This window comes from Sodiomyces alcalophilus (genome assembly GCF_042370955.1).
Source record: "Sodiomyces alcalophilus JCM 7366 unplaced genomic scaffold ACRALscaffold_6, whole genome shotgun sequence".
NCBI classification, from domain to species: domain Eukaryota; kingdom Fungi; phylum Ascomycota; class Sordariomycetes; order Glomerellales; family Plectosphaerellaceae; genus Sodiomyces; species Sodiomyces alcalophilus.
This window is the reverse complement of record NW_027263537.1, coordinates 437145-453096: the sequence shown is the minus strand read 5'-3', so window position 1 is coordinate 453096 and position 15952 is coordinate 437145. Positions and strand designations below refer to the sequence as shown.

Genomic DNA, 15952 nt, shown 5'->3' with positions numbered 1-15952 from the left:
CTTGTCAGCCCACTGGGAGGTGGAGCCCTCGCCGGACGAGGACTTGCCAAGACTTGAAGAGACCGCCGAGAGCTGGCCGTGTTCAGCTTTGTCGAGCTTCCTAGGTTGATGCCTCTAGCACTTCGCCGAAGAAGATTTCGATTTCGCCGAACGCGATGGCTCCCTGACCGGCTTCGCGTTGTCCTTGACGTGACGGGGTGCACCGGGCGGAAGGGTGCGAGTTGTCGTTTTACGTCCCACGGGGTTAGGGTGAGACGGCGCTGTTGGTTGAGCTCGACCAAGCCGGGCGTAGTGCTTCTCGATAGCCGCTTGCTGGCGCAGAGCAAGACGGTCTTTCGAAGAAGCCACCGCGGAAAGGTTTCGCTGCGAACCGGGATCTGGTGGGAGAGGGTATGAGTTGTGCTGAAGAGCAAGTGATGGAGATGGATGGTGTGTGGGGGTGACAAGGCAAAGTGAAAAGGTCGGGGAAAAGACGACATAGGAAAGGGGGACATGGAAAAGGGGGACATGGAAAAGGGGGACATGGAAAAGGGGGACATGGAAAAGGGGGACATGGAAAAGGGGGACATGGAAAAGGGGGACATGGAAAAGGGGGACATGGAAAAGGGGGACATGGAAAAGGGGGACGGGGAAGAAGAAGACGGGGAGGAGGAATATGGGGAAAGGGAAGACGGGGAAGAGGAAGATGCGGAAGAATAAGATGAGGAAAAAGGAGACAGGGAAAAAGGAGACAGGGAAAAAGGAGACAGGGAAAAAGGAGACAGGGAAAAAGGAGACAGGGAAAAAGGAGACAGGGAAAAAGGAGACAGAGATGTGTTATCAGAGTGCTGAAGGATGACATCGCTTGATGATGGCCAGGTAAAGTGTTGTGATGGCAGTCATGGTCGGAGGTAGGAAAGTGTACAAGATGACATGGAGAAAATCGAGACTTCTCGAGGGAAGACGACGACGGCGACGACGACGACGACGACAACGACGACGACAACGACGACGACGACGACAACGACGACGACAACGACGACGACAGAAAAAAGGATGAGGAAAGGGCAAGTGTCAGGTAAAAAGAGGAGGGCAGCGCGAGCAAAGACAAAGTGAAAAACAACTTACACGACATAGCTTTGGACGGAGCCATTGCTATGAAGACGCTGTTGATCGATAATAACTTTGCTGTTGATAAAAATCGCAAGCGAGCTAGCACGAAAAACGGACGAAGAAGAAAGAGAGAGGGAGGTGCTTCGCACCGGCGAGGGAGGCCCTATACTTATAGATTATTTTCGCGGACCCCTCTGGACGAAATTACCCTGGACACCCGGTCAACGTGGACGTTTTTTTAAGGTTGCTGGGAATTGCGCACCCTTGTGGACGGCATGACCGTCAAAAGTATGCGTCATGAACTCTATCTTTTGCGCGGCATGTGGTGGATAGGCCCGGTGGTGGCAACGATATGGCGAGGCGTCGTCTATCGGCTCCAGGACGTCAAGTTGGGCGTCGGACACCTTTGTGGATAATATGTAGGACTGAGGTATGTAGTAAGGTTTGTCCAATGTGTGGCCTCTGTCATTGGCCATTGGAAGCCATAATAGTTGGCATGAAGTACGCGATGCTCCGAGGGCTTGTTTTCTGTGTGATAATTGGAGTGGCATGTGAAGTATAGTAAGTATAGTCGCATGATATCGGCATGTGGTGGAAGGTCTGGTATAATAATTCCTGTTTTAGATGAATGGGTCGCTACGCCAACTCGTTACTCGCGGCTGCGATCAATCGTTCCGGGTCCCGGTGGCTTGGTTCTTCGGATTTGATAGTTTGATAGTAGCTTTCTCGACGTGAGATCGTGACCTCGGCTGACCTCGACTCAGTGGCAATGGGCAGTTGATAAGGTTGTAGCTGGTGTAAATCTAGCTTTGACTTTAATATCTCCGATATATCCGTCTCCTGTCCCGGTAGACGCATGGATCATGTTTGAGGCTTTTTGTGTGTAGATTGTAATATACTCCATCGTCGACGGCGAAAGAGAGAGTTGATAAAGTGTAATTAGAGTCTATCTCGAGAATCAGTAGTCGATTCTCTGGGCCTCATCCGGTATAGTGATGTTGTTTTATGATTTTGATCAAGGCATCTTTGGCCGACCTTTGACTAGCATGTTTGCTCACGACGTTGGAGATTTGCCCTGGCGCCAGTGGGAAGCAATAATCACCTTCCCGTTTGCTGCCAAACGACAAATTCAATGATCAACATCAACTAAATCACACGTTAGTATCTGTAAATCCTAAAGCAAATAGTTGAACTATTTGACAAACCTACGAACGCCATGATATGGCACGCGATGTGTGGTGGCCTGGATGTCCCGAGAGGTGTCGTCTGGGCAAAGCCGGGAAGCTAATGCACGTTCCCGCTGATCTGCGTCGTAGAGGGGAAGTTGGAAATAACGTTCGGGGGATATCTGGCCAATCATTTTCACGGCCCTGTTTCGGTTGCCGTGTCAGCCACACCAAGCCACAAGCAAGAGTCATGGTAGACGCGACTTACTTATTACACCGATATCTTGTGTGGAAAGTATAATGTTGCGAAATGGAGAATCTGTTCCTGGGAACCCTGACGGCCCGGTCGGCTTATCGGAAATAATAACGTGGGCCGATGCACCCCACAGTCTAACCCACAACGTCCTCGTTGCGTCGCCTATCAATCTCATCGTTTTGATCCAAATTCTGCAGGACGTCTGCCATACATGATGTGGCCGGCTCTCGATGGGCGATGAAGCTATTTCCGAGTCCATCTCGGTCCTATTGATTGAAGACAAACCCAACCAGACTTCTCGCATCATGCACTATGTGGTATACTGTCTAGGTCAGCAATATTTAGACACGTGCTTTCGGAGCATTTACTCAGTATCACCACATCGTGCTTCCTGGCGGGTAGCCACCATCTCATCTTCATGTTGGCGTTCCATGAGCTCGGGGATGGCGCGGAACAAGTCGGGCTACTGTCGGTGGCGTTAATAGCCTCGTTCACTTCCTCTTTCCTTTCATGGCCTCGACTGGAGTCCTTGCCCCATTGTTGATATCACATGGTCCCGACACACCAGCCCTCGAGTAAATCTATTCCCATTGAGTTTCAGCCAAGTCTGGAGGAAGCTCATCGTGTGTGAGGTTGTTGCTGGTGTTGTCTATGTTCGAGGGGCATGGATCCGCCTCTTCCTCCCTCTCCTCCACTACGACCAGGTCGAGCTAGTCGATGGCTTTTGCCCCTTTCAAGAGGTAGTATGCGTTGAACTGAAACAGTCACATGCTTCCCAGAAAAGGTCAGAACACCGAGGACCCGGTTTATGAGCTTCCACCACACTTACTGAGCCATGGCTCCTGTCGGTGATGTCTGGAGGCTGAACCTTTCCAACTATCTGCAATGCGTCAGCGCCACTCCATACCTATTGTATACAGTATGACACCCTGCCGGGATGGCCCGGATGGCGCAATCACGGGCTGTAGGAGACAAGGACGAAAAGAAATAAGCAAACAACATACTTGCTACCTTGCTTGGAGTCTCTGCAGCGATGTAAAACAGATGTAACACAGCATTGTGCGTATATGGAGCATTGGAGACATGTGGGCGGAGACCATCGCGTTGGGAATTTCAGACCAGAATGTCCGTGTATCGTCTGTAACACGCTGTAGATGTTCACTTCATCTAGTTAGATTTAATCGATGACCTGAGCAAGTAAAGTGGTCTCCTAGTCGTCGGTGACGGTCCGCGTGTTGATGGGGAACTGGTTGACATGGCAAGGGAATGCATTTGTGTTCGTTTCTCTTCAGAATCATCCCCCGTACCATCCTTTCTCTGTCAACATAAAGAAGCGGTGAGAATTAGAGATATCCATCACTTCCTCTACGCTGGAGGTGGTCCCAGGTGCCAGTCTTTTCAACTTGTGCCTTGCGAAGAAAGCTTCCTAGAGCCTGGTAAGGAAGATGAGGAAGACACCGATGAAGAAAAGCGGATGAGTGTAGAGTAGCTTTCTGGAACGGAATGCCAGAATGGACAGCCAGCTTGTCTATCGTAACGGCAGCGTTGTTTTGACAATCAGCACTTGGTGGATTTGTTTGACCTGTGCATGAGGTCAGGCAATTTTCTTGTAGCCTCGTCCAAGGGAAAGGATTCAGAAAACAGTAACAGAAAATAAAATAAAACACCGTGTCGAGTATGACATGGGGACCAGTTCTTGTTAGCCAGGATCCAGTTGTCATGTGCGTATTATATTGGTTTGCAAGGAGAAAAGATATTGAGAATTGAAAGAAGAAATTAAAAGGAGAAAGCAGAATGAAAATAAAGGCTTCCAAAATCCCTTCAGGAAAGAAAAAAAAAAAAAAAAAAAAAAAAAAGAGAAGACAGGAATGAAAGGAAAAACAAATAAATAAAACGTCAGCGATTTGCAGTGCTTTGCTAACCACCTAGGAGCTTGTCGCAATGCAGGGTACCTATTTACAGTTCTACGTCAAGTTACATGCACACTGGCAAATCGGTAGAACGGCGTTTGCATAGACATCACCAGAAGAGAATGGCTACTCCCTTTTTTATGTGCCTCCTAATACAACATGTATTGTCTATCCCCCATACCGACCGAGATGGCATTCACGTCATTCCCCGTCTTTCATCTTTAGGTCATGACCCAGGATTCATTCGCCCAAGGAAAGGGTATGTAGGTAACCTGGTCAAGGCAGCTGGGAAGATATCTGCAGTATCCCAACCGGAGCCCAAGCTCTCTCCTGTCCCCGGCACCGAAAAGGTTTGAGGTCGGCTCAATGCCATTGAAAATGATCAGTCACTTCTTCGGTGTAGCGACATTCCCCCAGCCGTTTCCCATCACGGTACCAGAGGAGCTCATAGTAAGAGGCTGTCAATTGTGCAGAAGAAAATATAAAACAAATGAACGCCGCAGGTCGCCAACTCTGCTGACCGCTGCCTGGTTATTCATCCTCCCAAGGACAACCAAAAAAACATGGGCGCATCCCAAATGCTCATGTCGGCCGGGTTGTACAAGACAAGAAAGTATATCAGTACAAAGGGAAAAAAACGTCGATGCGTCGTTGTCAGGGAGCGGACGTGTGGGGGTCGCTCGTTGCTGGAGTTTCATCAGAATCATGTAAAGCGCTTGGATTATGCTGGGAATAAAAAAAAAAGAAAATACGTGCGAGCACACGGTCGCATGGGGAGGGATGGGCAGCCCTGGCCTGTAACCCATCATTCGCTAGGTCGAGGGGGCTCCAAGCCATTGATGTATGCCATCACGCCCATGCCTAGCAAGACCACGCCCAACATTGAGGCATAAGGAATCCCTTCCAGCAGCAATTGCCGTCGAGAAAGGGTAGAGGTAGGTACCGAGTTCGGGGTGACGGTGTTGGCCCGGGACAGTGTGGGTTTGTCCGATGGGTCCTCATCCGAATCCTCGTCTTGTGGCTGCGGCTTCCCTGCCTCCGAGGACGCTTGGTCGTGAGCTGCCCCGCGGTTTTCTTCGGCGCTCTTTCCGCGACTGCGACTGCGGCTCCCACTGCCGCTGCGACTAGGATTGCGACCACGGCGCGACGACGACCGCGACTGGGCCTCTGCCTCCGCGGCAGCTTGCCTGGCCTCCTCGTCTTTCCGGATCTTGAGTACCATGTCAGCCAGCGACTGTCGGTCGGCATCTCTCTCCGCCTCGGCCGTCTCGCATCGTGCTCTCCATGCCTCCATCTGCTGCCGAAGTTCCGATATCTCCGAGACCATGGCATCAATCTTGGCCTGGAACTGTGCGGCAACGGTATCCACGCTCTCCACGGGTGGTGGTGGTGGTGGTGGTGGTGCCTCTTCCGTAATCGTGTCGGCATCGGTCATCTCAACGTCGACCGACTCGGGCTGCCCCTCGCGAGGTGGTTCAAACGCCGCCTCCTCCAGGAGACCGTCCGTGCCGTTGGCCTTTGGCGCCCCGTCCACGTCAGCAAGGCCAACCCCGTCCACGTCCTTGCTGATGGCCGTGTCTTCCAGTCTCCGAGCCAAGTCCTCGGCGAGTTCCCTGGCTTCGCGTTCTTTCTGAAGCATCTCTTCCAGGTCTCTCATGCGTGCCGTCTGGGAGTCGAGCTCTCTCCGGGTGTTGCCCAGCGCTTCGGTGAGCTGTAGAATCTGGCTCATGTTATCTGTGCGAACGGGCGACGCACTCGTCTGCGATCTGGGTCGATCCATTGCCCCTCGCTTCAGTGGAGGCACATCGGGTTTCTCCGGTAGAGGCTGTTGGGGCGGAGGCGCCGGGGGGTCGGAAAATCGGGCCTTGGCGTCGGAGCGGAAGGATACCGGGTTACCGTTAACAAGCGGTCTAGGCGGTTCGGGTACTTCGGGCTTTTCGAGGTCCTTGACGTCGTGCTTAGACAGTAGCGTGCTGATGAATTGGCCCGTACGTCCCAGATCTTGGGACTGCAGCTTCGCATTCCGCATCTCGTTCTGCAGAGGACATGTCAGTGTCATGGACCCAGCATAAGAGTGGGGGGGCAAGGAAAGGCCTACTTGGAGTCTTTTTATAATATGTTCGGAAGTGACAGAGGCCAGGAGGAATGACCCGCGACCCGCACCGCCGGCCATTTGCGAGCCATGGGCACCGGCAGCGGACAAGCCACGCCCGTTAGCTGCCAGAGTGGCATTACTTCCTTGCCTGCCACGAAGAGACAGCCCGACCTGCGAAGACCCCAGCATGGCGGTACCGTTTGCCGGGTCGAGATCACCAAAGTTCAGGTCGAGAATATTGTTGGAGGCGCTGACGAAGCCGGCGTGCTCGACCTTGGCAGCGACTTTGTGATGGACGACAGTTTTCTGATCTTCGTTGACGATATCGATGCCCAGTTCCAGGTGGTCACCGGTCTGTAATTCATGCGGCTCGGACTCGCGGTTCTCCTGGGACAGGCGAGTGCCGTTGACAAAGGTGCCGTTGGATGACTTGACGTCGCGAATGTAGATCTTGCCCATGCGATCCGCCCAGATTTCGGCGTGCTGTCTTGAGAGCACTTTACTATCGAAGAACCCGTTGGCAGGCGTGGGAACCGTCTTTGGATTGGTTTGACGACCGATGCGCATACTCTCTGGGTAAAAAGGGACGGATATAGTCTTGCGCTCAAAGGTACCGTTCAGCGATAATAGGTAGAGAACGGGTTGCCCGCCGGGCATGGGCTCGGCCATGGGCCGGGCCACCATTTGTTGTTGGGACATGATGGACGGCTGGCCCTGGCCAGGGGGCATCGGTCCGCCGTTGATACCGCCGTTGAGGTTGCCGTTGGCACTGATGTTGTTGTTGTTGATACCGTTGATACCGTTGGGAGGAGACCGGCCGGGGGGCATGCGGCCAAGGTCAAGGGGCGCGTCAGATTTGCCCGAGGGCCAAGGGCCCTTGAGCTGGGGACGCTTCCTGGCCGCAGGGTTGGACCAGGTGTTCACGTCCAAGTTGGTCGAGGCCGGAGCTCCATTGGAATGAGAGGAAGTATTGGTCGAGATGGTGGTGGTGGAGGAAGCAGAGGAGGTTGATGATATAGAAGAGGAAGAGTTGGTGCGCTGCATCGGTTTCCGGGACAGGAACATGCCTCTGACGTCGTCGGAGTTCATCGAGTCGAGATCCTGACCATTACTGACGTTCCATGCCGACCGGTTGAGCTGTTGGAAGGACGGAGGATTGGCCACGGCTGTCATGAGGAACGGTGGTTGCGTAAGGCCTGGCGGTGCGAGGCGAGACGAGTTGTGCAGTCAGGTTCCACAAGTTTGTAGAAGTGTTGAAAGCCGACGGTCGAAACAGTAAAAAGGAGGCGAGCAGAAGAGGAGAGGAAGGACGAGGACGGACGGACTTGTCGTCGTCGTCGGCGTCGACGTCAACTACCTCCTCCAGTCGAAGTTCGAGGAGAAATCGACAGCCAAGCAAATGGGGAAGAAAAAGGACAGTGATCAATCGATCTTGATCGGCCGCCGCGACTGGTTAGAAGGGCCAGATCCGCAAGGATGTTGCGAAACGCTGGACGAAGGCCGAATGACGGAATTTGGCTGAACCTGGCGACCGAATCGATGCGAAAGGGAAAAAGAAAAAGAAAAAAGTTCGGTCGTACTACATGTAGTTGTCACGTCCAAGTGGAGAGTGGAGAGAGGTGGCCCGTTCAATAGAAGCGGGCGGGTGGTTAAGCACGGGCCCCAAAGACCAACTGCAAAGGGGGCCCAAAAGGGGGTTGCGTGAACCTGACCACAGTGGCACAGTGTGTATAGGACTTGGAAAGACTATGACGTGTGAATGAAAACGAAACAGAGCGAAGACAAGGTGGAAGCCCAGCGTCAGGCTCAGTGAATCACGTTGTTTTAGGATGGGTTTCAACGAAGAAGAGGAAACAAAATGCATTTCACACCCTTCTCTTCGTGCTCTTACTCGTCCCTTCGGTAGTCTTTAGGAAATACAGAGACTCAGTGGCTATTCTCCATTCTCACTAAGCGCTTAAGGAGCCAACACTGTGCTGAGTTGGGGACAGTACGTGTACTTGTACCTCTGCTCACGAGCCAGTACAAGAGGATCGCAATACAGCCTCCCAAGCTTACCTACCTAGGTACTTCGTAGGTATAGAATGCCTATTCATCAAAACTGGCAAATGGCTTGACAAGTTTCACCTGCTTTTTGACTCGTGAATACCCGGTTCCTCATTCTAGATTCCATGGCCTATAAAGAGACAGCCAGACTTAATAGCACGCATGTCTGGAATACTTTCATGCACCCAATCTATAGTCACGTGCCTGGGTTCTGGCACAGTATCCAATAGATTCATTCAAAATTCTCAAACTGTACTCCGACCCCACTCCCCAGACTGCTCATGCTAATATCACGTGACATGCTTTTCCTCGGAACGGAAGCTTTTATCCCAGTTTGGTCCCGATGCGACTGCAGCCTCCAAAGCTTTGCTGCGTTTCTGCTCGCCCTTCCTACGCCATCATTGTCCTGTGTCAACCCCCCGAACGAGACGTACGGTGTCTGTCACCCGGTATACATCGGAATACGCGCGCTGTCATTTGCGATAAACAACAATGCCTCCCGTACCAGCTCAGCATGGCGGCCACGTCGGTCCTTCGAACTTCGACAAGTGTACGATTGCCCTCCTCCGGGAACGCGACTGGACTCTTCTGGACCACAACCACTGACTCTCGGGCTTCTAGTCAAAATGGGTGCAATGATGGGCGGTTGTATGTATTTCCCCAATCTTCTTGTCCCTCGCCTCTTGTGCTGGGCTTGTTCGCTGACCTCGGGACACAGCCGTCGGAGCCATCATGGGCTTTATCTTCGGTACGGCCTAGTTGCCCTTTGACTTCGGACTGGACACTCCAGCCTCCCGGCCTCTTGTCTGCCGTGCGAACTGACATTGGCCCCCCTGCAGGAACTTATAGTGTCTTCCGGTACGGTGCCGGGCCGAACGGCATCATGCGCACCATCGGACAATACATGCTTGGATCGGGATCCACCTTTGGGTTCGTTCTGCTCTACTCCTACGAGTCAAATCTATTGCGCTGTCCTGCTGACCTCTCCTGCTTCGCCCTATTAGCTTCTTCATGGCAGTCGGCAGTGTTATTCGAACCGATACGTCCCCCATCGCCGAAGCCGCGTTCCGGCAAGCTCAGAGGCGGCCCTTCATCATGTCTCACCCGGCCCTGCAACGTCCCAAACCCCAGTAGTCGCCGCCCGACAGGGTTCGAACCCGCTTAGAGCCGGGGTGTGTATCAACATTGTCACCGAGTCCGCCTCGAGGGGGGGCGCTTGTGCAGGCTGCCAGCCGGCCGCTCTCGAGGCGTCAGTGTATATTAGAAGTGCTTGTTGGCCAGCCTCATGATTGAACGATAAGGGAGAATGGGATCTTGACGAGATCTTGCATCTTCATCCGTTTCTTTTCCTTGTCGCGTCAGTATACCATGTTTTCCACGCTGATTATTCTGTTCTATCATGCGGTCTACATTCTTTCCAGCCTGGGCCAGACCTGCGAATGGATGGCGGGAAGACTGAGCTGTCTCCGGACTGAAAACGGCCTTGTTCATTCAGGCGCCGCTTTACCTTGGTAAAGGACGACGGACTTTTTTTCCGAGACCGCCGAATGTGTTCGCCGAGCGACTGTGTCGATGGTGGCAGTTTATAAAAAGGATCGATCTGGACCGTGGCTGCCTGGTAGAATCCTATCCTGGGCCTACTGGTATTGAGAGTTGAACGCGTCGGCAAATTCCGGATAGTCCAACAACGTGACAGTCTACTCGTCTCCGTTCGCGGTTTCGACCCTCCATTGATCAACTTTTTGCTTTGCTTTGCAACCTACTCCTATACCTTTGAGGTGCAAATGCCCCTTGCTTGACGTACGATCTAATGTTGCGCCAATCTGGGCGTACTCAGTGTGGCGGAACAATAGAGGTAAAGGAACAGTATCTCCCACGACTATGAGTTCCTTTGGCACGTCTCCTCTCGTTCTTTCCGTCTTGCCTTCTTAGCGTGAGTCTGGTGCCAATATTACTACCCCAAGAGTGGTGGAACTGGGGCGAGACGGGGATGATTCTCGAGATGGAGTATTCCATCAGGGATACCAGTGCCGATTGATTTCGCCGAATCACAGGCCTCCAAGACCGACACCGAAACCCGCCGGCCGCCCCCTCTTCCTTTCTCTCTCTCCGGATTTACCACCCCTGGACTCCATTTGTATGAAGACTCTACCCAACAGGACGATACAAATGTCGCCCTTACGGTACTCCCCCCAGAACGAGGCCAGATCCTCGGGAAATGACGAACAATCAGAGGACAGGAAACCCGACGGACTGAGGGTCCAAACCTGAATGAACCCTGCCTCTGAGTCGAGGAAACCCTCAATTGGACAGACAGGGAATAAGCAACGAACCCATCAGTCCATCGACCTTGTCATGAAGAAGCTCTTCCCCAGTGCCGAGATGATCGGGACTTCGGCTTCAACCATGTGAAAGAAGGGTCCGTGGAGAACACCGCGCCTCCAGCAATCAGAAGCATCCAAAGCCTACAGCTGCCGGACCGCATGCGCATCGTCCATCCACTTGATCTAAGCAACATGGGCAGAAAACGCGCCCTAGCTGTCGTTGAAGCCCATGGACCCCGGGACAAGCTGACTTGCCCACGCGCGCCGGCCATTAGGACAAGGATATTCCCTCCTAAAGATGAACTCGCACAGCGACGCCCATCGCATGCGCTCGCTCCTGTCCTGACCCTCCTAATTCATCTACCACATTGCCTGGGTAGGAGTCGGGGAAATCTTGTCATGTGCTTCCTTCCTCCTCTCCCTTCTTGAACTTGGACTCAAAAGTGAAAGGATGCGACTGTTCTTCCACTTATCTTTTCGTGTCCCTCTTTCGCCTGTGCTCGCAGATCTAGCAGTGCAATAACCTCTCTGCCGCCACCCATCAGCTCTCCCATCTCTTCAACGTGACTGAGTCTTTCAATGGACGTGCTCGGAGACAGTTGCGAAACGGGGAATGCCAGTTCTGGCGGGAAACCGCAGGGAACAGACCTATCCGCCCAGTATAGAAACATGCTATTCACCAAACCCATTCAGCCCAAGCCGACCAGGACTCGATCGAGAGCGGGTGAGTCGCCAATTTTCGATCCTGTACCTTCCAGTCTGCTTTGTCTAGGCTGACAATGTCCGTCTCGTAGGTTGCAAGTACTGGTGAGTCCGCATCTCCTTAGCTTGGCCATCAGAGACAGCACAGCTGACCATCAACTAGCCGAGACAAGGTTCGATGCCACCGTTCACTTCGAGTAATCTTCCCTAACACATTACATGCTGCGCAGAGAAAGAAATGTTCCGAGGACAAGCCGTCATGTGCCCGATGTCTCCAGTTCGGCGTCGAGTGCACCTACGAGCCCATCAAGCCCAGGAAAAAGCGCACAACCAAGTTCACCGTCCCGTCACCCACGGCCCTCAGTGCACCGGCAGATTCGCCACGAGACGGTTCCAGCGCAGCGGCACAGGCGACGGGCGCACTCGCGGCGGCCCAGCAACAACAAGGCTCTGCAGTCGCATATGGTCCCGAAGACGATCATTCTTTCCTCCCGGACAATTGGGCTGGGCTGACCACGGACGGCTCTATATCAGACTCTACCGTAACCACATCTCCATCCATTTTGGGCCTCGACGACGGCGCGCTGCGCGAGAATACCTACCCGCTGAGCTATCCATCCCTCGATATCCCCACCCCGGTCTCGGGAGCGCGGACGGAGACTGTTTCTTCCTTGGCCTGGAGCCCTGGTATCAGCGAGGATCCCTTGCCATGGCCTCTTTTCCAAGACGTGGGTACAGGGACGGCCGCCGGACAAACCGACTGGAACGAGATGCCGACGACCGTGCCAATATCACACCCTGCGCCGGGTCATGAAATCTGTGACGTCCAGGCGAGCGGCGCAAGTTGGACTGCCGCCAGTCCGTCCGCCACCTCTGGATGGACGACGCCCAACCTTCAGGCACCCGATCCACCCCCGAATCCAAACGCCTTGTTGAATTACTTCGGCAATGTAGTGTCTCTCGACCTCTTTGGAGGCTCCGGAAGTCACATGACGGAACTTGTCCTGCCCCTTTGCTATAGCAGTGGCACCGTCAGGGACGCGGCTTGTGCATTGGCCGGTTTACACATGGTCCGGACCAGTGTTGGGACTACGTGCGACCACGCATTGTTTCACAGCCAGGCACTCGTCGGACTGCCACTTGTGGCACGGCTCGACGAGGAGTGGGCTCGGGATCAGGCGCTGGCCACATTATTGCTGTTGCTGTATTACGAAGTGGTGAGACAGTGGATGCTCCTCCAGCGCTTCCCCTCCGTTCATGCCCACGTGCTAACAGTATTGTCATGGGCAGTTGTCTCAGAAGGGGTCTTCGAATCTTGTTGCTCAGCATCTCCAGCAAGCATGGCCAATACTGTGCTCAAAGTCGTCCATGGACACGTCATTCTCGAGACTTTTCGACCAGGTATTGGGGGTTCGACGCTTACCTTGCAGTTGTTTTTCATTCCTCGCTAACACCCTTCTTCTCCCAGGCATTCCGACACTTCGATATTATGAACGCCCTGGCAACTAGCGTACCCCCTCTCTCCCCGGCCCCGACTACCTGCTCACGCCGTTCCCAGCCCTCCTCCCCAGCAACTCCACCCTCTCCCGAGTATGCGGATCCGCCTCTCGTCATTAGTCCGGCCCCGGATCTGCTCGCTACTCTCCACCGTCTCGCCGAACTCGCCGTCCTCAAACAAGAGCTTGACAATGCCAGCATGGCATCCCAGACATCTAAAGCAGCGGTTCTGCGCGTCGAGTACGAAACGAATTACCGCGCCATAGAACAGGCCATATCTGCCTGGGAACCGCGACTGCCATTCGGGTACACTCTCGCGAACCGCATCGTGGATGGCCCGCCCGACGCCTCCGAAACGGACGTCGCACGTGCCCGGTGCGATGCCGGGCGGGCGCTGGCCTATAAGCATGGCGCACTGGTTATGCTCCTCCGGCTGAGTGGCGCGGCTAATACAGGCACTGGTACGGCACAGGTCCAAGAAGCAGTGGTGCGACATGCGCAATCGGCGATATGGTACTGTGTTGCTGCTTCGACGACGGCCGGCATGCAAGGACCAGGAGACCGAAGTGTCAGCGGGGCCGGGCTACTTTGGCCCTTGCTTCTTGGGGCGAGTGAGGTGACCGAGCCGCGAGATCGGGGCATGGCGAGGCAGGCTTTTTCCGCCGTGGAGACGGCATTCCGCGGGTCGGTCAACTTGGGCAGGGCATGGGAGCTCGTGCTTGAAGTCTGGCGTAGGAGAGATCTGGCGGCTGTTGGGGATGGTCAATGCCCTGATCCAGGCTCAACGGGCTGGCGCCGTGTGGCTGACGAGATGGGCGTCAGCTTGGTGTTTGGCTGACTGATTTTTGACTGTCTGCGGTAGACAGCAATTTCCGACATGCAATACGTCTGACGGCCATATGGAGATCCATCGAGTTGCAGGGACCCTTCAGCATCTCCGCGAGGTCGCCCGATTTGTCGCCGCACCAGCCATCGATCAAAGTATTACAACCGACACCGAAGCACGCGAGTCATCGAACAAGAGATCAAGGAAACGCGGCCTCACCAAACCAAGAGAGGCGCCCTTTGTCGTACCTTGCTCCCTACCAGTTGTCGAATCATCTTTACAGGTTCATCTCGCCGTAAGAAGGAGAATACTGCGAAAAGCTCGGTCTTGTGACGTATTTGGTCCAATACGAAGTACCTAGGTACCTAGGGGAAGGTCATGTCGAGTCTGTGTACGGCTTGTTGTTTGTCCGAAATCCGAGCAATCGAGTTGGGACACGGCAGAGCAATCCGAATGTGACGTCCACAATTCGTCGTCAAAGTTCCTTCAAACAGACCGGACCGACCGTCGATGGTCATGACTCTCTTCGCGACCGTCCTCTCTTTTAAAGCCCTATAAATCGGTTTCCCAACCAGGGTGCCGGTGGATGAAGAAGGCAGGCGCCTTTCATCAATACCGACTCAGCCGCCATCTTCTGCGGTTCAAGGCTCGCACAATCAAGGGCAGCTCGGCTAGCTTAGTTGGAAGAGCGTGAGACTTTTACAACTGCATCATCTCAAGGTCGTGGGTTCGAGCCCCACGCTGAGCGATCTCTTTTTGCTGTTTCTGCGTTAGTTCTCTCGGCTCTTTGGGTGCGAGAACTGTATAAACACTGTATTTACTTGTCTTGCAAAGGAGGACTTTATTCAGAGATCCCCGACGTACAAGAACACTGCTACTACTTGTCAAGACTGGCCCGGCGCGCACGGCCAGCAAACACGCCGTCGTGGGTCTGACAAAGAACAAAGCCCAGTTCTACGAGACAGTCGACTATGGTGGCCACGGGCCGACTGCGATATTTCTTTCTTTTTTTCGCTTAGCGCCATGCTGACGACCAGCATCTCCGAGGGAACAGCGCAGACCATGAACCGAGAGGGTTATGCCGCAATGATGGCCATCGATCCAAATCTCGACTCGGCCCAAATGCGGACGTTGAGGATGTGGCAGAGTGTGTGTTTTCCTTCAAGCTTCCAGAACATGGCACTGCTGCTAGCTTGAACGGACGGGAGCAGCAGGGACTCGACAAGAAGCAGCCAGCAGCTTGATGCGTTTCCCAGGTGTGAGAATGAGGATCAGTAGCTGTAAGGGATGTAGCTGTAAGGGATAGGGGAAAACGGGTACATTCACAGCTCAATTTGCGGTATCGTGCTGTATTTTCAATGTGACGACGGCGAGTCTGCGGGATTCTGGCCCAAACCCAAAGATACCAAGGGCGCCAACAAGGGCTTTCTGTGCCGTGGAGTCATTTTCCATGATCACTTGTCGTCCTTATACTAATCCACTGCACCGGTTGTCCCAACGATCAGTCGTGACAGCAGTAGCGGTAGTGACAACAGCCAAAGCCGAAAGCTTCATAGCATCTTCGTGTTTGGGCTTGCTGAAGACAGACATCTCAATCGGGCCGGGGCTGATCTTTCATCAGTCTCCGTATGAATCAACAGCAACAGAATCATAACAATAGGCCTTTTGACTTTGCCGAGTTGGATTCTCTCTTTTCTACAATCCGGGGTTAAGTATCCGTCCCTCTATTCCATGGCATGATGAAATGCATTACTTGGACAGAATGCTCTTTGGAGTTGGTTTTTCGGTTTAGGGCTTAAAAGTTGAAAGCAAGAGCTGCCTGCCCATGATTCCCTCGTGTCCGTGACCTGGCTAGTCCCGTCATCATGTAGTAGTTTTAACATCCTACGGCTTCACGCTGTTCGACATCTGATACAAGACTATGCATCAAGATTCAAACCAGGCACATCCTGGAATGAGAGGCTGTCGAGTGTCAGCACTGACTGGCATGGCCGTAGACTTCGTTTCCCCTTTTCCCCTTCTCCTCCCAAACAAAAAT

General features: G+C 53.5%; 6 protein-coding genes and 1 non-coding gene across 7 annotated transcripts; 4 read left to right on the top strand and 3 right to left on the bottom strand.

Moving 5' to 3' along the window:
* ACRALDRAFT_2036033 (uncharacterized protein) lies at positions 1-1203 on the bottom strand (the record flags this gene model as incomplete). The annotated part of the gene is made up of 2 exons (XM_071020792.1): positions 1108-1203; positions 1-377 (listed from the first exon to the last, which is right to left on the bottom strand). Coding segments are annotated over exons 1-2 (173 nt in total), but the record flags the coding sequence as incomplete, so codon positions are not given.
* A 110-nt stretch (positions 1204-1313) lies between these two features.
* On the bottom strand, positions 1314-2510 carry ACRALDRAFT_209470 (uncharacterized protein; the record flags this gene model as incomplete). Its single annotated transcript, XM_071022680.1, has 6 exons — positions 1314-1620; positions 1739-1851; positions 1947-2071; positions 2135-2205; positions 2298-2440; positions 2490-2510. 6 exons carry the CDS (start codon positions 2508-2510, stop codon positions 1314-1316), a joined length of 780 nt encoding a protein of 259 aa, XP_070873032.1.
* Positions 2511-2568: 58 nt separating this feature from the next.
* On the top strand, positions 2569-5135 carry ACRALDRAFT_209469 (uncharacterized protein; the record flags this gene model as incomplete). The annotated part of the gene is made up of 20 exons (XM_071022678.1): positions 2569-2603; positions 2648-2714; positions 2769-2828; positions 2876-2971; positions 3000-3053; positions 3083-3137; positions 3175-3318; positions 3348-3433; positions 3483-3535; positions 3570-3639; positions 3669-3684; positions 3778-3850; positions 3901-3992; positions 4025-4058; positions 4108-4157; positions 4208-4235; positions 4444-4774; positions 4811-4891; positions 4928-5091; positions 5126-5135. The coding sequence occupies 20 exons, from the start codon at positions 2569-2571 to the stop codon at positions 5133-5135; spliced, it is 1599 nt and encodes a 532-aa protein (XP_070873031.1).
* On the bottom strand, positions 4510-8069 carry ACRALDRAFT_1075927 (uncharacterized protein). Its single transcript, XM_071018450.1, has 2 exons — positions 6523-8069; positions 4510-6459 (listed from the first exon to the last, which is right to left on the bottom strand). Exons 1-2 carry the CDS (start codon positions 7690-7692, stop codon positions 5230-5232), a joined length of 2400 nt encoding a protein of 799 aa, XP_070873030.1. The 5' UTR covers positions 7693-8069; the 3' UTR covers positions 4510-5229.
* An 850-nt stretch (positions 8070-8919) lies between these two features.
* Positions 8920-10323, top strand: ACRALDRAFT_1075926 (uncharacterized protein). The gene is made up of 5 exons (XM_071018449.1): positions 8920-9115; positions 9187-9213; positions 9284-9313; positions 9405-9495; positions 9570-10323. Exons 1-5 carry the CDS (start codon positions 9058-9060, stop codon positions 9697-9699), a joined length of 336 nt encoding a protein of 111 aa, XP_070873029.1. The 5' UTR covers positions 8920-9057; the 3' UTR covers positions 9700-10323.
* Positions 10324-12478: 2155 nt separating this feature from the next.
* ACRALDRAFT_1075925 (uncharacterized protein) lies at positions 12479-14646 on the top strand. Its single transcript, XM_071018448.1, has 2 exons — positions 12479-12808; positions 12882-14646. Exon 2 carries the CDS (start codon positions 13081-13083, stop codon positions 13924-13926), a length of 846 nt encoding a protein of 281 aa, XP_070873028.1. The 5' UTR covers positions 12479-12808; positions 12882-13080; the 3' UTR covers positions 13927-14646.
* ACRALDRAFT_t225 lies at positions 14580-14662 on the top strand. The gene has a single exon. It is a non-coding gene; the product is annotated as a tRNA-Lys (tRNA).
* The last annotated feature ends 1290 nt before the right edge of the window (positions 14663-15952 follow it).